Source organism: Mixophyes fleayi, chromosome 5, assembly GCF_038048845.1.
Source record: "Mixophyes fleayi isolate aMixFle1 chromosome 5, aMixFle1.hap1, whole genome shotgun sequence".
Lineage (NCBI taxonomy): Eukaryota > Metazoa > Chordata > Amphibia > Anura > Limnodynastidae > Mixophyes > Mixophyes fleayi.
Window position 1 is genome coordinate 195,152,493 of NC_134406.1, and position 21,801 is coordinate 195,174,293.

At 41.3% G+C, this 21,801-nt stretch overlaps 1 protein-coding gene across 2 annotated transcripts in view; it reads right to left on the reverse strand.

Annotated features, from left to right (window-relative positions):
- C5H18orf63 (chromosome 5 C18orf63 homolog) overlaps nt 1–21,801 on the reverse strand; it is a 98,171-nt gene that overhangs the window by 35,359 nt on the left and 41,011 nt on the right. For both annotated transcript variants that reach the window (XM_075211340.1, XM_075211341.1), the window contains one exon: nt 15,092–15,148. In XM_075211340.1, the coding sequence (XP_075067441.1) occupies nt 15,092–15,148 (57 nt within the window). The remainder of the gene's footprint in view (nt 1–15,091; nt 15,149–21,801) is intronic.

A 21,801-nucleotide genomic window follows, 5' to 3' on the forward strand; every position in this document is an offset into this window, starting at 1 on the left:
TTGCAGACAGATGTGTGTGTATTGTGTAAGGGGTGCAATATGCGTGCTCTTGAGGCTTGGTCTTATAAGAGCAGTTGTATATTCTTCTCGTCCTTCCTTTCAATGAGGGCCAGTGGGATACAGGGCATATCCGTTGGTGGTGAGCGGTGAGGTAGCTAGGGCCGAGCGGCTTCCTGCAGCGGCACTTGGAACGCACTATGCGTTCCAAATGCCGAACTTCCAGGTGTACCGCACAGGTGCAGATGCGTTCCACTGATGTGCAGGTCTCCGATTTCCTTTTCTGCTCTAATCCGAAGCTGTTTGTTGGTGGAAAGGCTGGATCCCGGCTTCTGTGGTGGAGTGAGGGTTCTGTAGGTCGGCTGGTGTGAGTGCTGGTGCAAGTACCATGGACTTCATCAGGGATAATATCACACCAGCCGACCTACAGAACCCTCACGCCACGTAACATTAATAACTGCAAAAAGCTATAATCACCTGCTGAAATCCAGCATACCAAATATATTGTCTGTACCGATACTCCTGCATATTCCCCCTTTACCTTCTCCCCCTCCCCAATACCCACTTCTCTCCCCCTACAGGCACCTCAAGATGCGCCACGGCAGAACCAACAGAAAACCAGACCACACCTACAGGAATCGGAACGCCTGGAACACCCGTAACGGCAGCAACGACCTCCAAATCACACAAGACAAGCGCAGACTTTTAAGGTAAACCCCAAAAAAGGTTCATTACTACCTCCATGTGTGTCATTGACAGTCTTGGAGACAATGAGAAAAACCAAATTGTAAATTGTGTACCATAAGAGCGACTCGTAACATTTAGAGGCATGATTATGGTAGAAAACTGTGGGGTCTCTCCTGGAGGACAGCGAGGGATGGTGGTCCTTCTTGAGGTGAATCTCCTGTAAGTATAAAATAGCAGCATGAGACTTCTTAATAAAAGAGCGTAAGAGAGAGTTTTTGTAGAGTGTTCAACCCCTTAACATTCAGTGATAATACTGTCAGTGGCATGATGGCAACATGTGGCTAGTGGTCACAAGTGATCGAGGCAGTTAGACACTAGAAGGGGGGTTGCTGATAGAGAAAGGCGGTCTGGGGAGATAAGGGGCAGGGGAAAAGACAAAAAAAAGGGGGTGGGGTTGGGGAGGGAGGTAGGAGCAGTGGTGAATAAAACACAAAAGAATACTCCTGATCGCTGAATGGACAGATGCCAAATTGACAACAGCTGCTAGGGGTCCACAATCCCTAAAGTAACACAGGGATATCAAAAACAACAATTGCAGCTGTGCATATGGAGCAGTGATGAGGCTCCCTGTTCCAGGTGGCCCACTACTAAGTTAGAACCCAAGGATGGTAGGGCTCAAGTTGGGACTAAATACCACTCTAAAGCCAGAGAGAGAGTAAAATGAAATACAGGATGGTGACTGTGGGAGTCCCTATATGGTGGAGGCGTGGCAGGAAGACGGCACTCTGCAAGAGCAGCTATCAACCACAGCATTTGAAAACTTAACATAAACACAATACAGTAAGGCAAGTTTGTATATAGATTAAGAACCTAAGCGCATGGTAGGCAATAAACTACCATACAAAACAACCAGCAAAGAAATAAGTTCTAAGGACAACATGAGCAGAAACAGAGTGTTACCATTTCTTTAGCAATCAGGTGAGTTGACATTATGCAGCATCTCTGATTCAATTAAAGACCATAGATAAAGGGAGAGAGGATTAAAACAGCAACAATAAGGGTCAAGATTGTATTCTACACCTCAAATCGAGACAACCAATTTAAAAAGCAAGGTAACAATGAGGTATAACACATGGTACTTGGAAGAGAAACATATGTAAAACAGTGTAAATTTGCATAATGTATCTAACGCAGTTATGGGGGTAAGGTGCCACACTCAGTAGTAGAACCAAACTATATGGTCTAAGATGTATAGGCAAATTCACAGTGCTATTTGAGTTGACTTAAAAAGTTGTCAGCCGTCGTCCAGCGTTTTGATGGAGACCTGGTAACCATCAGCCTCCACCAGGCGGAACGGGAACGTCCAGCTGTATTTGTGACCCTCACCCCGTAGTGTTGCTGTGATTTTTCTCAGGTCTCTTTGTAGAAGGGGCCAGGTCCTGAAATATTTGTAGCTTAGAGCCCTCGAAAAAAATAAAGTTAGACTTTCTGGAGCATAGAGGGATCTGTTCCTTGAGTTTAAAAGACAGAAATTTCAAAATGACATCACATGGAGGGGTAGAGTCTTTTGGTTGAGGGCAAAGGGCTCCATGTGCCTTTCAATCAAAATCTGAGAGTCTTGGAGCGAGGGAACCAGGTGTACAAAAAGGCATAAAAAGGTAGAACTGCAGAGATGGTGCGTCAAATTGTCCTCCGAAATGTTCTGGATGCGGAGGTTGTTTCTTCTTTCGCGATTTTCAAGGACCTCATTCTTGTCACATAGGAAGTCAAGCTTCCTGCTAAGATACTCCAAAACCTGGCCTGTTTCAGTGTGAAAGATCTGGTAATGTGTGTGGGACTGCTCCAAGGCAGTTGTGCATTGGTTAAGTTCAGATATGTCCTTTTTGAATTTGGAGTTCAGAAGTAAGGGTTTGTTTGAGATCTATAAGAAAAGCCAGATCAGATATATTCTCCCTGTTAGCTGGGATGTCATCCACCTCGTGATCTTCCTCTCTAGAAGGAATTGGTTTCAAGGGGATGAGGTTCCTACAGGTTGCAACTTGTCTTATCTAAAAAATTGGTGCGTGATTTCAACAGTCATGTATCTCTTTGTTTCTAGAGGATGCATTATTCATGGTTGAGGTAAAAGTACGTTAAATTTATGTTGCTGGTGTGAAATACACTTACCAATTAGGTAATGCTCTGGTCGGTTGCACCCAATTGCTCACATCACTCGGGCTGTAATACTGTAGTGTGTGTAGTTCAAGAGGCAAAGGAATAGCAAATAACAAGTGGCCACTAGGTGGCAGCTGAGCCACAGTAAAATTAGGCATTTGGATAGCAAAGCTGCTCGATTTTGTCCCAAGGCTGAAGTCTGGTAGATTGTGTGCACCCAGGGAAATAACTGAGCCCCTCTTGTCAGGTGAGTGTTGCTGCTTCAAACAATGTGGGCACTACTGAGAAGGTATAAGGCTGAGGACACAGGTAGTAAAGGTGGAGGGATCCCTTGGTCTCAGTCTCTATAAGTATAGTTTAGGGTGCCAGTGGTCGTGATCTGCAGGAAACAAGAACCCTGTGTGCCACTCTGCCTGTGCAGGACTCCGTGTTATATGTAGTGTTTCTAGTTCTCCTGTGGATCTGGGTAGGAGGTTGAGCCGCCAGAACAGTGATTGCCGAATTCTTGGAGGTGTGCTGTGGGGAGAGAGATATCGTTCCTGGGTTTGTGTCTAAGCGCACCTCTGTGATAGAACACAGCTCCGCAGGATGAAGCAGCCGCTAGTGAAGATGGCAGTGTCACATGGTGTCAGCCAGTAGGAGAGGAGATCCGCATTGGTGACTGATCTCAGCTGCAGCCCACAGTGTCTTAAATTTTGATTTTTAATAAATATGTTTAAAATATATTTAAATATGTTTAAAAATCATTTACCAGTGGTTTCTATATGTACTGGGGATAAGACCTTTTGCGCTTCTCTTTTTGTATTGCCTAAAGTTTTGTATTAGGAATTGGAAGCACACCAATTCCTTTTGGGAGCAAAATTAGTCTCCTCCAGTGTATAAAATTGGTGGCTACAATTGTTTTTATTTTTGAGTTTTTACAAACTCTTAGTCTCCCATGTGTCTTTCAGAGAGAATGCCAAGACCACAGGTTTGACCTTTTTATTGAGAAACTACTTCAACATGGTCACGTTCCTCGGCATATCTAGAAGAAAGTTTTTCTCAAGGAGCAATCATTGAAATTATTCAAGTTTCTCATGCTTTATAGTCAGATGAACCCTCTCCAACGTACACTTCACAAGCTCCTTTACAAACTCTTCCTGAACCATTAAAAATTTGCTTCAAAACAGAAATTTTTTGCTCTTCCTCTGCTGCAATCTCTTTTGTAGTTTCTTTAAGAGTTTTCACTTCTTTATCTTTTTCCTCATATGACTTTTGAAATTTATACAATTTACCTTTCAAGGATTCAAAAACAGCTTCATGGACTTTTATCTCATTGTTGCTTTAAGTTTCACCATTCTTTATCAAGCCCATGTTTTTCTTCTCTAGGTTCAAAAACAACTTTTGGAATTGAGGATAAGCGATACAGCGAGTAGATTGGCAGCTCTGTGGACGAGGAATAGAACAGGAGCCAGGAATCCATGGAAGGTAACATGAAGATCAGGCACTGAGGACAAGAAGGAGGTGCATTTAAACTTTGGAGCCAAAACTCCAACCAATAGGGAGAGGGACAGAGGAATTGACAGCTCGGGTTTGCACATGCGCAGAGCCAGAAAGATGGACGGCAGGTGCAGGTAAGTAAGCCGGGGATCGGGTGTATGGCCCGATCGCCCGGCGTGTGATACTTAGTACCACTGTGGTATACATTTTTTCCCATTATCTATTCATCTAGATAATGAATCTAGATTTGTGAAACCACAACATTTTCACTCTCAAGAATAAGGAGTAGGCAATAAAGCACTGGAGGTCATCTCTGCAATTAAGGATTTTTCTTCCTTGGTCTGTGCTAAGATGCAGGTAAGAGTCCTGTGTCTGGTGAACAAATATTCTCCACTATAATTGCCACATGACTGCCTCCTTTGATAAATATTTTACACAATACTTTAGACTAATCAACTTTGGCAGTCTCTGTGATCAAGTAACAGAAAACATTGTCTGGACTCACAATTATGTAATTTCCTGTGCTGTCATCACCTCCACTTTAACCCCTGGTCAGACAAGATGCAAGGGTGTTATAAGGGAACTGTAGATTGACTTACTTTTGCTTTCAGTGCCTCCACCCAGGCACACTTAAATGGTCTCACAACAGGAGGTGCATACTCTACCAATCAGGGGTCAACATGGGAAAACCCCTGCCTGTCTTACTTGCAAAACCAACAATACGGGGGGGGGACGACGACGACAATAGCGCATTTATTTGTACTAGGTAGATAAGTAGGAGGACAAGGGTGGGTAATAAGGGCAATGAAACAGTGGTAGGACACAACAGCAATGCAGTGCACTACATTAACTAAATATGTAAATAGAAAAACAAATGTATCAAAAAGACTTAATGCCAGTATCTGTGGCTAGGACCTAACTACGAGTTCTAGCCAAAGAAAAAAGCACACATTCATGGAAGCATACATTGTAAGCCAGAGTGGTGTACAGAAACTCTGTGTAAATAGGAGTCCTTGAGATGGGCCACTTCGAGCTCTTTCTATGAAAAAGTATCCCATTGCACCAAGTTGGAATACACTATTTACCAAGAACAGTCAATAGTTGCATAGTACCTGACAGTGTTCTGCTCTGTGGATGCAGTCTCACATGAGTGCCTCCTCTTGGGATGTCACTTTAGGATATTTTCCATATGCTATGTCCATTTAAAATCTAGCCAATGCACAGAGGGCACACTTTTGCACCTATTTATTTACTTTTATTTATTATTCATGTTTATATTGACTTGAAACGAAATTGTTCAAATTCATCTGACTTTAATAAGCGCTGAAGAACTTAGCATTAGATTAACACAACGAGGTTATAGTAAGAGATTGATTAAAAAAGCCTATAAACAGGCAAAAACGAAAAAAAGTAAATGAATATATATATATATATATATATATATATATATATATATATATATATATATATATATATATATATATATATATATATATATTTTAAAAATAAGTCCAAGGGTGATAATCAAATCAGATTTGTGGGTGATTTCTGTAAGGAGTGGAAGGAAAATTAATTCATAATATATCACTGGCCTATTTTGTTGTCTGATAAAGACCTAGCCAGCAAATTAAATACAAAATACAAAAGTGGACTTCAGTTGTCGGAAAACTTTGAATTTTAGGATCAACTTGTTAAGAGTCATTTTTCAATGGGCACAACAGTGGAATCAGTGAAGGGGTCATATCAATGTGAACATTGCAAAGCATGACCACACATGACCACAGACTTTACTGATAGATATGGTAAGAAATATGTGATCGATCACTTTATGAACTGCACTACCAAATGTGTCATTAATGCCCTGGTTTGCCCATGCAATAAGTTTTATGTTGGCATGACAAACAGAATGCTAAAACAAAGCATTTTTTGAACATATAGGTACAATCAGAAAACCAAATTGGATAAAAGTAAATTTAAACAACTAACCTCTGTGGCACTGTTAGGCTGCTGGCCCTGATCACCAACCCACAGAACTAAATGACAGAGATTTTCGTCTATAGCAGCCGCCTTTCCCTTAGAGCTTGACGCGCTCACCGGTACTCGGATGCCCCCAGGACTTAGCTCCAAGTGTAGTGTGGGTTGGTAATGCAGGACCACAGCGACGGGCCAGGAGACTGGTATAAGGCAGCGGGTAGTCAATACGATAGCCAAGGTCAAGGGTCACAGGCAAGCAGGGTAATCGATAAACACGCCAGAGGTCGGGGTCACAGGCACGGTAGCAAGGTCCAAGGTACAGGCAAGGAGGGTCAGGGTCACGAGCAAAACAGGCAGAGTCCAATAATCCAAGAAGGGGTCATACACAGGGAGTCAAACACAGTATCCACAGGACAGGGAGTAACAAATAGGAACAGGACAGCAAGACTGGTAGAAAAGCGATAACCGGCAGGGAGGCTAAGCCCTTCCTGCCTTAAATACTTACAGCAGCCAATAGGAATCTGTCACCAATATCCCTCCAGGTGCAGGCTAATAGTATTACAGTAACTTCTTAAATTAGCCCACAGTTGTGGACACAAGTGAGCATGCGCCTGCCTACATAGCCTGCCGGAGCGCACAGAGATTACTTTCGGCGTCCGGCTGTTGCCCTAGCAACGGTCGGCCCGAATTCCGGAAGGAACGTCCCGGTCGTCATAGCGACGGCCGGGACGCCAGGCGGAGCCCGCCGCGACTGTCTAACAGGCACGTCATTTCCTATTACAACATGGGGTAATCCTGGAAACATGAAGGCTATTGGTATCGAACGAGTGACCATGGGCATAAGAGGAGGTGATGTAACCAAACAACTTCTACAGAGAGAGTAAGTGGATATTCTTACTCAACTCTGATGCCAAACTGTCTTTCTGAAAATACAAGCTATGTCAGCTTCTAATAATTATACTCTTTCGCAATATTAATGAATCTGACATAGTCTTTTCCTAGATTTTGATAAAAATGGATATACCAGTCGCTTCAATTTGTTATATCCAGTATTGGGGATAAAACCACTTTACCTATAAATAATGTATGGGATAACTAATGTTAAGTGTAGGATAAACTGGCCTTTTCAGATCACTCATTCTTTCCACTAGGAACTTATACAAGTCAATGTTGAACAATTATTACTCCTCTACTTACCTTATTATAAAACACACCTGAGTCTCAATTTTTGAAACAACCTTTATACTTTCTAATAAAAATATATTTTGTGTAAATGGAGATAATTGATGCTCCATGTTTTTCTGATATTTTCATAACTCCCTTCAAATAATACGTCCCATAAACTGTAGTTTTTTTCCACGATTTGTCCCATAAACATAATATTTGTATGACTAACACAATTTTAGACTGCTCGAGTTCCTTCCTCTCACTACAACAATATTCACTTTATATTTTTTATATTTTTTTTATTTTTCCTTACATTTTTGACACAATCGTTTTCTTTTTTCACATACTTACCTTTAATCTGATATTGTAACTCATATGAATTTCTTTATATCGGTCAATGACATTGATCGTTATATACAATTTCCAGTTGCATACTTACCTGAGATATTGTTCTCCTTCCACTTTTTTCTTCAATTTCACTCTGTTTGAAGTGATCTGACATGTATATCTCAATAGATTGAGAATTTTAAAATAATGAATGAGGGACATCATGAATATTTATAATTCACCTTTTATTAAAAAAATAATCAATATAAACATGAATAATAAAAATAAAAAATTAAAAATAAACAAAAATTAAAAATTAAATAAAAAATATTAAAAAATACAAGAATAAAACAAAAAAATAAAAAGGCAACAATATAATAGTTATGGATAATATAGGTATCGTCTTAACATAACAAAAGGCAAGGATTGGAATATGTTAAAAATCAATAAATATTTTTTTTTAGCACTATTGGACATGTAGTAAATATTGTTCATGTAGACAGGGCCTGTCCAACCTGCGGCCCTCGAGGTGTTGTGAAACTACAAGCCCCAGCATGCTTTGCCAGTAGACAACCAGTTGATAGGTGGAAGGGCATGCTGGGACTTGTAGTTTCACAACATCTGGAGGGCCGCAGGTTGGACAGGCCTGATGTAGACCTTTATTTGATACCATTTACATCTTTAATATAATACATATGATCCAGTATAAATAAGAATTGGTAGGAAACAGATATATGTGTTTACCCCACAATGTATCATATAATCATTGGCGTAGTTCTGAATTACCAGTTAGCTTCATAACCTTAATATGATAAACCAATGCTTTCTTCTGATACAGCACCAACATTGCGTGACTGGCTGAGCGATATGTCAATCTAATATGAAGAAACTGATTGGTTCTCTGCAGCATAAAACTCACACCCCTATTACAGTCAAATAATTTTCCATGACCAAGCCGTCATAGGCAAAAAGTACGTCGGTGCTCGACGTCACGTCACATAACTTCAGACTCGGAAGTGGTAGCGACTGTTCCAGGCGATTAGCCGCTAGTTAGCATTCTGCTATATACCTCAATTCTTTATCCAGCTATATCCTAGATGAATGAATGTGGACTTTCAATTAGTATGTGTGTGGAATAGAAATGTATTTAAAATATGTGTAACACTATCCGCCCAATATATAGGAGGATAGTAGCTAAGAAAAAATTTATGATTCAGCTATTCTCTGTAAAAACTTTTTCAGGGAGCACACAACCAATGGAGATATAACCCATACACTCTGAATATCTGAGAATTTTTTTTTATCTTTTATGCTGATGGGCAATACTAAATATATATTGCCCATACCTACAAGTAACAGCATAATCACATTATTATTGGCAATTTATGAGACCAATTAGCCATATGAAATTATCTCTAATACAACACACAATGGATATAACTGTTGGGCCATAAGTATGACTAATACTGGGTACAATATGCAGCATATGATACCTATAGTTGGTTTATCTACATGATGTCTTATTAAAACCACAAAATAATAAGGAGTTGATATTTTCAATATAAGAAACACTCCTATTAGTCCATGCTACATGATATCCAAATTTGTAGGATTTATATTAACCATTACTTATATAGGACTTCATACTAATAAGTTTATAACAATACCTTAGCCAACTCTACCCATGTAAGGTGCACTTATTTGACCTAAAAAAGGTAACTAGCAGTCCCACCACAGGGTCCTTATTTTAATCACTTTTCTCACATTCTGATATTTTAACATATATTCGCTTCGTTTCTGGTTGACCAATTTTTAATAGCATTTAACAAAGTTTCCATTTTTAATTCTTGATGGTAACCCCTTCAGACCTGAAGTGCTTAATAGTTTCAACCTTTGGTCTTGCTTTTTCTTTATGACTCTTTCTGATGTTGCCTATTGTGGCCTGGTCTTGCATTGTTGCATAGCATGCTTTCCGGCTATCATGTTACTTTGCATTGCATACAGAAGAGAAAGTCATGCCATACAGGTTTTAATATTCTCCTTCCCAGGGTCGGACTGGGCCACCGGGGGACCGGGCTATCCTCCGTTAGGCCTCGACCCTGATCGCTCCCCTCTTCCTTGATGGGGGAAGTGAAAAACTTAAAAAAAAAAAAAGAAGAATACTCACGTGATCACGACGCTCACCGACTCCTTTCTGCTCTGTTCGCACTGATTGTCGGGTGTGACATGACACCCGATGTTCAGTGAGGAATGCCACAGAGAGGAGTCGGGAAGAAGACAGAAGAAAAGAAAGAAGCCGATAGAAAAGGTAAGTGAAGGAAAGGAAGCAAGGGGGGGGGGGAGCACGGCGGAGAGTGAAAAGGGGGAGCACGGCAGAGAGTGAAAAGGGGGAGCATGGCAGAGGGTGAAAAGGGGGAGCACGGCAGAGAGTGAAAAGGGGGAACACGGCAGAGAGTGAAAAGGGGGAGCACGGCAGAGAGTGAAAAGGGGGAGCACGGCAGAGAGTGAAAAGGGAGAGCACAAACAGCATGCAGATTGTGAAAGGGGGATCAAAGCAGCACGGCAGAGTGTGAAAGGGGTGCCAAAGCAGCATGGCACATGGTGAAGGGGGGCCAAAGCAGCATGGCACATGGTGAAGGGGGGCCAAAGCAGCATGGCACAAGGTGAAGGGGGGCCAAAGCAGCATGGCACAGGGTGGTGAAGGAGGTCCAGAAGAAGGGGGGAGCAAAAGCAGCATGGTGGGTGCAGTGTAATCATAAGGAGGCACAGCATGGTGATGATGGGGCACAGCGGGCTTGTGGCAATGTAATTGTGTGGTAGCTAAATAATGGGTGCTATTTTGTTTGTAGGGTGAAGGTGGGGCAATTTAATTCTAAAGTGGTGACTATTAATTTAAGATGGGGTGGTTTGGGGGCTATTAATTGAATCTGGGGCTGAGTTTGAGGAGCATGAGGTCTATTTATTAAATGTGAATATGAATTATTTAATGGCAGTGATGGTTGCGGGAAATAGATATACTTATTATACATAAATGTGATTCATTTATTGCAGGGGCTGTCTGGAGGGAGGGAAATAGGTTTATTAAATGGGAATACTATTACTTTAATGTTGGGGCTGGAGGAAGGCATAAGTATTAATCGTGGGTCCTATTGATTTAATGTCGAAGCTGGTTGAAAGTTTCTAATTGTACCCATTATTTTTTCCAAATAGGGCCTCCAATATTCCAGGATCCAGACAAGCTGCAACTAAAGAAACCTGCAGCCACAGGTTGTAAAAGTGACAAGAACAGATAGGACAGTCTGTCAAATGTCTAGTGCAGGCTTGGCTAACCAGGTGTTGTGAAACTACAAGTCCCAGCATACCCTTCCAGCAATAAGCTGCAATATATTGTCAAAGCATGCTGGGGCTTGTAGTTTCACAACACCTGGAGTGCCACAGGTTAATCAAGCGTGGTCTAGTGGGACAATCCCTATTTTTGGTGACTGTTCTGCCCAATCTAAGGGGCAGGTCATGACTGTACTCTTTATATACACTCTGCATTCTTTATATAGTACACTATGGTGCTAGCTGTCCTTCGTGGGCTGACCACTCCCCCTCTCATGTCTGCTATCGCCTCTATGAAGGCTGGCCACACCCCCTCTGGTGGGACCCTGGCGTTGCAGTTCCCCGGTGGGCCCTTCATGCCCCAGTCCGACACTGCTCCTTCCCATCTGTCTTCGATGCATAATACTGCGATCCTGTGTTTATTTTTTTAATGTTTACCTATACACTTTTTAGGTTACTGACTTTATTAGTAAAAAAAAATGTGCAGCGTAAATGTGTTTAAGAAGAGGTGTAACATTTTATGCAACTGGCATGCGAGAGATCATTAATCCAAATGCAGTTGTAGTTTCTAATAAATACCAAGATAAGTTCCCTATGATCATTATCTGGAGGGATAAACCAAGTTGGTCGGTGTGAGGGCTCTTTATTTCAAGCATGAAGTATTGTCTTAGTTGTCTATTATTTGCCATAAATCCAGGCATAATAAACCTATTGAACAGATACATCTCATCCAATGAGCAAATATTCAAGGAAATGACCAATTCATGTAATGAAATTTAAATGCACCAAGTAAAAAATTGTGGTTTATTTATCCATATTGATAGTCCAGTGAGCTGCCTTACACAGACTTCTACCACTAATTCTGTTCTACTTATATACAAACATAAATAATAAGTGCTTGGTAGTCGTAATGTATAACAAATGCTAGGCACACAACAGACTACAAATAAAAACAATAAAAATATGTTTATTGATATAGACCCATAAAAGTTCCAAAGTGAGATAGGTCTGCATTATTAATGTCTTTCAAAATGAAAGGTCACTGGGAAAAAAAGTGCTTCATTGGATAAATCTCATGGAGCTGAATGCCTTGGTATAAGTCTATTCCTTGTACTTGATAAAGTGGCACTTTTGCTTGCCAGTAGGCAAAGGCAATAGCCAGATAACTGGAGGCCTAATAAACAGTAAAAAGTGTGTTGCTTAATTAGAAATAAGTAAAAATTGGAGGAGGAGCTAAAAACATTAAACCAATGGAGCAACATTAATACGGGTCGTATACGTTTTTAAGAGGTAAGAAAACAACAGGGACACATTCCTCTTTAGATGATAAGATGCTGTGGAGCTTCAGCACAAATTGATGTGTAAGTGAGATGCTTTCCTTGTACCCATATTATTACAACAATGCAAATACGTGTCCAGATATATTTTGCATCCATATTTGGGGAGAATTTTTGCATTCAGCTCTAAATGAGGGCCTATCGGAGGAATGCTTGATATGCACCCTGACTATGGGATTAATGGCTGACATCTTGGGGAAAAAGCTGTAGCACTTAGCATGCTACTACTTAATTGAAATTTACATCTACTTTATCCAGAATATATGACACTTACTTGTAACCTTCACATGCACCCTTTTGCTACCAGACCCCACCGAGCCTTTCCACCTTGAAGCAGATGCCTCTGCTATAGGGATTGTTGCAGTTTTGTTCCTAAAAGATTCAGCTGGGAAGTTTCATCCTTGTGGGTTTTTCTCTAAAAAAAAAAATCTCGAATGCCAAAAAAAAATGATGGAATTGGTGAAAAGGAATTACTGGCAATTAAATCAGCACTCAAGGAATGGCGATACCACCTAGACGGAGCTGTGCACCCTTATCATCGTATTCACTGACCACAAAATTCTGTCTACCTTCATATAGTCCATTAGGCAAGGTGGTCTCTGTTCTTTACACACTTTAACTTGATCATAACCTGTAAAATGGGTTCCAAAAATCAAAGAGCTAATGCTCTTTCTCGCTGTTTTGATATCTCGGATCTTCAGACATCTCATGATCCAGAACTAATCCTGGATCGAGCCAGTATTGTAACTCCCAGGCCCACGCCAGTGGGTCGTTCCTTCTTGGACCCCAATTTCCGCCCTAAGATGCTTCTTTGGGCTCATGGCTCAAAACAAGTGGGACATGTGGGGTCAAAAACACCCTTTCTTTGATCTCCAGGTATAGCTGATGCTTCTAATGAGCATCAGAGTTACATTTTATTTACAGCTAGCTTATTAAAGTGTGAGCTCCTTCAGAGACAGGATTCTTACTATCTATTTTGAGAGACTTTGTTGGACAATGTAAGACTCAAGAGCATACCAACGTCATCTGCTGGATTTTAGCTAACTTCGTAGAGTTACTTCAAAGTTTCAACACTATTTCTTTGTTGTCCATCGGTGATAAGTTTATCTGTAAGTAACTGGATATAATTGGCAAATCAATACACAATAATAAATCACAAAAGAAGATACACCCATGAGGAGCAGATACGTACCACTGAATCAAACATACCAACACAACAAGTTAGTTATATTATAGAAACCATCAACTTCATTTTGGACTCAACTATTTTCGGTGCGAAGGGATTTGGCATAGACCGATTCATAGAACCTGTGATGGGCATAATCGAATTAGAAAACCCTCCCATCTTTCTCCTTCTTTGAGGTGAATTACTGGTTTAAATCTATCCTCTATTACCAGTATTTATTTCTCTAATTTTGCCATTGATACCTCTCTATCCTCAATTATCTTAATAATCCCATCCAGGTGTTGGAGTAAACAAGACCTAACAAAAGCCAGTCCCTAGTGTCAATTGCAAATTAATTAGAATCACAGGATTTACTCATCCACCTGGACATCATTAACATAATTAAATTTGCTGCCAATTACGCTGAGATTTCATGCTTTGAAAAGCAATCATGAGAACCCCACAAACACATTGCTATGTCACTAAAGAAGCCCAACAGACTCATGTGAAACTCCTAGGTGTTTAGCTACATCAATGCAGACCTGATGTAATTACCAGGACCCTTTATATACATTCAACTAACAAGTATCTCTGCTGATTATAAGGACAGCACAGAGTACACAGTGTGTTGGGGAGGCCAGGAGAACAGATGTAAGATCATCAACGATTAGGTCCTGGACTATACAACCCTCCTATCTTTCTCCTTCTTAAACCAATAAACCAAATCCAAAGGACCTCCAGAAAGGCGCTATCTCCGGTTCCTGGAGATTCAGAAGCACCTACCTCACAAGGGGAACCAAGAAGGAAGGAGAAGATCGTAAGTGCTTTAATCAGTCTTTATTCTCATCTTAAAAAGAATACACACAGAAAAATTGTCATCTATTTCTGAGTTACTGTAAATATCGTTTACTGAACAACAGGTGGCCACCAAACCTATTGAGCTAAAGTTCCTGATTGAGTACAATTGAACTAAAGGGAAACAGTCTTCAGTGAAGGGCTTGATTTTGTAGCTCTGTGGAAGTGTGCTCTTAGAAACTTTTATTGGGCATATGAATATGATGAAAAAAGTGGTTTTAACTTTCTATTTATCTAATTTGTACTATTTGGCGAGATAGAAAAGTTTCATTAGTATGTGTGTGTGAATAACCACAACACAATTTTCTATTTTAACTACTAAGAGCTGAATTTCCTTCTCCCTCTTATATAATTGGTAGCATTGTTACCTCTTTTTGGAAATTATTTTGGTTTTTGTAAACAGACAGCACCAAATGGCGAGCTAAAGGTATGAATATATCATAAAGTTAAGTAGAAGTTTTATTGCTTAATTTGCACAATGTAAACATAACAGCATCTTGATAACTATTTGTTTACATTTTTAAACATACTTTTAGAAAATAAATATTTTACCCATACTTTCTGTAAGAGCAAGGTGTCTTATCTCTACTGTGAAATTGTGATGGTGCAATTGGAGAATACTTACTTTGGCTCCATGTTTTTCAACAACTGACTGAATCTTTCCTGTTTTGTAGAAAGATATCTAAAACACACAACAACAAGTATAAAATTGCAAGAATACTACTTAAACGTAGATTATATATAGAGATATCTCTCTCTCTCTCTATATATATATATATATATATATATATATATATATATATACACATATACATTTATATATACACATATACATTATATATATTACATATTATTTATTTATAAGGTTCCACAAGGTTTCCGCAGCACCGAACACAGTACAAACAATGGACAGTACAGGGAATAACAGTACAGAACAATAAACGAGTAATACCAAGACTTCAGACTCCAGGCAAAGCAAATATAATGGAGTTGGAGCAGAAGAGAAGGTAGAGAGACAGGAGGGAGAAGGGCCCTGCTTATAAGAGCTTACATCCTAAAGGGAGGGGAAACAGACAGCCGGCACAAAGGGAGTCAGAGGGGGGGAGCAAGCGCTCAACTCTACAGAGGAGGAGCCAGGAGATGAGATCGAGCATAGAGAGAGGGTTAGGTGGAAGGCTGGTAGGCTTTAAGGAAGAGATGGGTTTTGAGTGCCCGTTTGAAGGAGCACAGGTTAGGGGATAAACGGATGGAGCGTGGGAGGTCATTCCAATGCAGGGGGGCAGCTCAGGAGAAGTCTTGAATTCTGGAGTGGGATGAGGTGATCAGAGTGGACGAGAGGCGACGGTCATTGGCCGAACGCAGGGACCGGGCGGGAGTGTGAATGGAGAGGAGATTGGAGATATAGGGGGCAGTAGAGTGGGAGAGGGCCTTGTAGGTGAGGGTAAGAAGTTTGAAAAGGATACAGTAGGGGAAGGGGAGCCAGTGAAGGGCAAGGCAGATAGGTGAGGCAGAAGAGAAGCGGCGGGAAAGGAAGATGAGCCTCGCAGCTGCATTGAGTATAGAACGAAGGGGGGCGAGGCGAGAGCGGGGGAGGCCAGTGAGAATAAGGTTGCAGTAGTCCAGCCGGGAGATGATAAGCGCGTGGACAATGGTTTTGGTTGCATCATGAGAAAGGAAGGGCTGGATGTGGGCGATATTACGAAGTTGGAAGCGACAGGATTAGGCAAGGGATTGAATGTGGGGGTCAAAAGAGAGGGAGTAGTCGAGGGTGACGCCCAGGCAGCGGAGTTGGGGAATAGAGGAGATGGTGGAGTTGTTAACAGTAATGGAGAGATCCAGATGGGATGAGGATTTAGATGGAGGGAAAACAATGAGTTCGGTTTTAGCAATGTTAATTTTGAGAAACCGTGAGGACATCCAAGAGGAGATGGCAGAGAGGCAGTCAGATACACGAGAGAGGAGTGGGGGGGCAAGAAGTTGAATATCATCGGCGTATAGGTGATACTTAAGGCCAAATGAGGTGATGAGAGCACCGAGGGAGGAAGTGTAGAGTGAGAAGAGTAAAGGGCCAAGAACAGAGCCCTGAGGGACTCCTACTGGGAGGGCAGAGGGGGGGGGGGAGGATGAACCGGAAATGGATACAGAAAAAGAGCAGTTGGTGAGGTAAGTGGTGAACCAAGTAAGAACAGAACCAGAGAGGCCGAGAGAGTGAAGGGTCTGCAAGAGGAGGGGGTGGTCTATGGTGTCAAAGGCTGCAGATAGGTCCAGGAGGATGAGCAGGTAGAAGTGACCCTTGGATTTAGCAGAGAGGAGATCATTAGTTACACTGGTCAGGGCAGTTTCAGTAGAGTGGAGGGGCGGAAGCCAGATTGGAGGGGGTCAAGGAGGGAAAAGTCAGAGAGGTCACAGGTGAGGCGACTGTAAACAATTCGCTCGAGGAGTTTGGAGGCGAAGGGGAGAAGAGAAATGGGGCGGTAATTGGCGAGTGAGGTGGGATCAAGATTAAGTTTTTTGAGAATAGGAGAGATGAGGGCATGTTTGAAGGAGGAGGGGACAGTGCCAGTGGAGAGAGACAAGTTGAAGAGGGGAGCTAAGTAGTCACAGACAGTGGGGGAGAGAGAGCGAAGAAGGTGAGAGGGGATGGGATCCAGGTGGCAGGTAGACGGGGGAGAGGAAAGAATGAGGGAGTGGACTTCATCGCCCGAAGTAAGGCGGAAGGAGCACCAGGGTGGGATGCGGGGGGAGGGAGGAGCGCAGAGGGGGGCAAGAGAGGAAAGGGAGGAGGAGATATTAAGATGGATGGCCTCAATTTAGGAGGAGAAAAAGGAGGCAAAATCAGTAGCGGAGAGGGAGAGTGGGATAGGAGGAGGGGGAGGGGTGAGGAGAGAGGTGAATGTGGCAAAGAGGCGGCGGGGATTAGAGGACTGGGAATAAATGAGGGACTTAAAGAAGGATTGTTTAGCAAGGGAGAGGGCGGAGCAGTAAGAGGAGAGGATGAACTTGAAGTGAAGGAAGTCAGCCAGGGAGCGAGATTTCCTCCAGAGGCGTTCAGCAGCACGGGTGCACTTCTGGAGGAAGCGGGTGAAGTTGGAGTGCCAGGGTTGGGGAATAAGGCGGCGGCAGACAGAAGTGGCAGGGGCGATAGCATCCAAGGTAGTGGTGAGAGAGTGGTTATAGAGGGAGGTGGCTTGGTCAGGGCAGATCAGGGAGGGAAGAGGGGATAGAAGAGTTTCAAGAGAGGAGGAAAGGGAAGAAGGGTCAAGGCAATGGGTGGGGGAGGAGGTCCACTGAGTGAGGCCAAGGGAGGAAGATAGGGCGAGAAGTTTAATGGAGGCGGGGTCAGAGGGGAGGTCAATGGGGATGTTAAAGTCTCCAAGTATGATGGAGGGGAGGTCAGAGGAGAGGTAGTGGGGAAGCCAGGCTGCAAAGTTGTCCAGAAAGAGGGAAGTGGGGCCAGGGGGGCAGTATAAGACTGAGACACGGAGGTTAATGGGGGTGAAGAGGCGGATAGAGTGGACCTAGAAGGAGGGGAAAGAGAGGGAAGGTTCAGGGGGAATGACCCGAAAGGTGCAGTTAGGGGAAAGGAGGAGACCCACTCCCCCGCCTGGACGATCATCCGGTCTGGTGGAGTGGGTGAATGAAAGGCCACCATGGGAGAGAGCGGCGGGGGAAGCAGAATCAGCAGCAGAGAGCCAGGTTTCGGTGATAGCAAGGAGGTTAAGAGAGTTGGAGATGAAGAGGTAATAGATAGCCGGCAGTTTGTTTTGCGGATAGATCTGGAGTTCCAGAGGGCACAGTAGAAGGGGAGAGAGGGAAGAGAAGTGATGTGGAGGAGATTGGCAGGGTTGATAGAGCGAGGGGGAGCACTAAGGTAGGGACGGGGAGGGGGGCTAGGGGAGGGGATGGGAATAGGACAAGAGCACGGAGGCATGGTGGGAGACAGGTGACAAGGGAAGTGGAGAGGGGAGAGAAAAAGGAAATAGGTAGGAGGAGTCAGAGAGGCGGAGGTGAGGACATACATATATATATATATATATATATATATATATATATATATATATATATATATATATATATATATATATACACACACACACACACATATATACACACACATATATTATATATATATATATATATATATATATATATATATATATATATATTTATATTATTATGCTAACTAAATAACTAAATCCAAAAATGTTGAAAGTGTTTATAACACAACAGCTCCTAAGGCAAATCTGTGCCTTATTCATTGAGTTGTATATTTCTATACACTTAGCACACTGTTCTAGCTAAAGTTAAAGAACTTGTCTAAATAAGGAGCATTTGTGCGCCAAATGCATGTAGGAAAAGATGCATGGTAGAAAAAAAAAAGTGCATTTGCGTGCATATGTTGAGTAGTTGCATGACAAGATGTGTCCAGTTCAAAAACAGTAGTATTTGTGCCAGGAGTGCATCAGGTTTTACAAGAATAGTGCCACAATAGTGTAGAATTGTGGCTTGGCAGTGTTAGTAGTAAATGCTAAAGTCACATGTGGGTCATTCCACATCAAATCACCCAAAAAAACATGAAATGTCCACCACCCATCTCAGATTTTTTTGAATTTTTTTTAGCTAAGAGGATGTCAAAACAACTATTTCTGCCAAATATCTCGACTGTCTGACAATTAGTTGATTAAATATTGATTTTTCAATTAAATATTTTACTAATCGCGGCTTCTTTATCCAGTTTATTTGAAGTATCACGGGTGTTTATTAAGGAATTGACAAAAAATTTGGACCCCTAAGGTAACTCTTCCTCCTGAATCCAAAAATCTAAACTAAATTACTGTATCTGCCTCATGTTTTGCGTTACGGCAAAAACGCACGTTTTTCGAATATAATTAAAAACGCTAGATTAAATTGTCATTAGGGATCCCAATTTTGGGGAGGGGGGGTGTTTAAAAAAGGTATAAATTACTAGCACACAAAAAAAAAATCAGCCAGGTACTCTCTTTCATAGTGGAGAAAAAAAATAATGAAGTTGATGCTCGATTACTGCTGCACAGCATACATAATTTACACATTGTTAAAAACCATACCAAAAAACTGAACTAAACTGAGGCAATGGGATAAAACTCCCATACAGGAAATGAAACAAACAGAAACTGATAGGAAGTGGATTCCCTTTACAGAGACCAAAACTGAAACTTTCCAGAGAAAGAGAGAAGGAGACACAGAAAGAGTCAATCATGGCAGCTGCTCATTTGGTAGTCTTTTAAATATATTTCAACTTAAATTAAAGAAATGGCACGTAAGCTTTACTACTTGCATTATTATATGCTGAATCAGCTCTCCAAAATGTTTCCCAATGCCCCACCGACCTGCTGGCAGAACGGTGGCCATAGAAGGTGCACTACTTCACATTATCCCCTACTGGACAAAAGTTCAGTCTTCTTAATTCTATATCTGACCAGTCGATGGCCAAAGATCCCTACTTTCCTCCTCTCTTGAGTCCAACAAATTGCTCTCCCGAATCTTTCAGCAAGCTTTCTAATCAGTTATATATATTGAAGACTCGACCAGGAGGTGAAGTTTACAGCTGGAATATATCTGGTAACTGACAGAAATTATCTGCTTAAAGTAACACAGCCTTGCACAGTCGCTCTTGTTAAGTGGCTATATTACCCGACAAAGGGCATTTTCTTCCTCATTTATATGGGAGAAATCATAAGCCCACTTCACTCTATTGGTAAACTGCTTGAGCTTTACTTAAAGTAATGCTAACTAGATTACAGATTTCGTATGGAAAAATCTCAACGGTTTTCCATTTACTCTCATCAGAATTTGGGTAATTGGGTAATTTCACTTCAAAGCAACAGAATTTTAGAAAAACTTCTACCTTACATTCTCTAATTTCAATTAAGTTTAGTATATTAAATATTGCCGTGGGTGTAAAGAAAATTCCCAGTTCTTAGGCTGATATGTTAATTGGTTTTGAAGTTATATGCCTTTAAAGATCAATTTAACAAAAAACTTCCTGCAGCATTTTATAAAATTGCATTTGTAGCTCACCTAACTGAGCTAGAGAATTGGGCAAGGTCTCCTTTTATGGGCTTTCATATGATATATAACAGCAGTATGTTTGAATAAAAATTACAATTCTAACATTTTCTATATCAAAATTTTGATTCTCGAAAAGCCATATTTTTAAATTTTTGAAAGAAAAAATCTCAAAAATTGTTCATACTGTTGTTAATAAATCACCACTATTGCAGTTTGGGGTCGTGATGGGGTCATCTGCTACAAGAGCTTTCATTTTTGAACGATTTATGAAAGTTGTCTTTATTGAGGGACTACACATCTGAGGAAATCAACGAAACAATATTTTTTCTAGTTCACTTCATTAAAGGAATGCACATTGCTCTTCAGGTGTGTTTGGAGACGAAATTCTATAGACGACGACTGCTCCCACTTCTGTGCAGGCATGTAAACTTGAAAAGCCCCTTGGTCATTAATTTAAGCCCACCCAACCCTGGACCATTTGTGACACATTTAAAAAAAAAAAAAAAAAAGTGTGTTTAATTACTGTGGAGTATCAGACTGGGAGAATGTGTGCTGGGAGCAGGAAGGAACAGCAACATGCAGAAGGGGTGCACAACACAGTGGCAGTCTACTGCTTCCAGAGGAAACACAAACTTGTTGAAGACAAAATTAGAGAAACCACCAGAAAAGATTTTCTACTTCTCTGATGGGTCAGCCGCACAATTAAAGAATAAGAAAAACTTTTGAAACTTATGTTCTCCTACAGATGATTTTGGTATAGAAGCAGAGTGGCATTTTTCAGCGACTGCACATGGCAAAGGGCCTTATGAGGTTGTAAGTGGCACAGTGAAGAGGTAAGCAGCCCGAGCAAACTTGCAACATCCATATGATAATCAGATTCTTACACCACAATAACTTTTTGACAGGGCAGAAGAAAACATTACAGGAATGCATTTTATTTTCTCAACACAAGAAGGACATATTGAGACAGCGATACTTCTAGATGATCACTTCAAAAACACAGCAACATTTCTTGGGACCCTGAAATTCCATGCTTTCATACATGCAGCATCAACAACAAAAATCTTTGTAAAGATATTTTACTTTTCACAAAATTCATTAGGACAGACAGTTACAATATCCCAAGAAAGCTCCCACATGCTGATAGAGGATATGTAACTACTCTGGAAAAAGATGAAAACATGGATGAAGTAAAAGTGACATTCCTCCATCCAGCTGGTCCATCACCATATTTTTCATACCCAAGGAAGCCGGATGTTCTATGTTTTACTATGGTAGATGTTC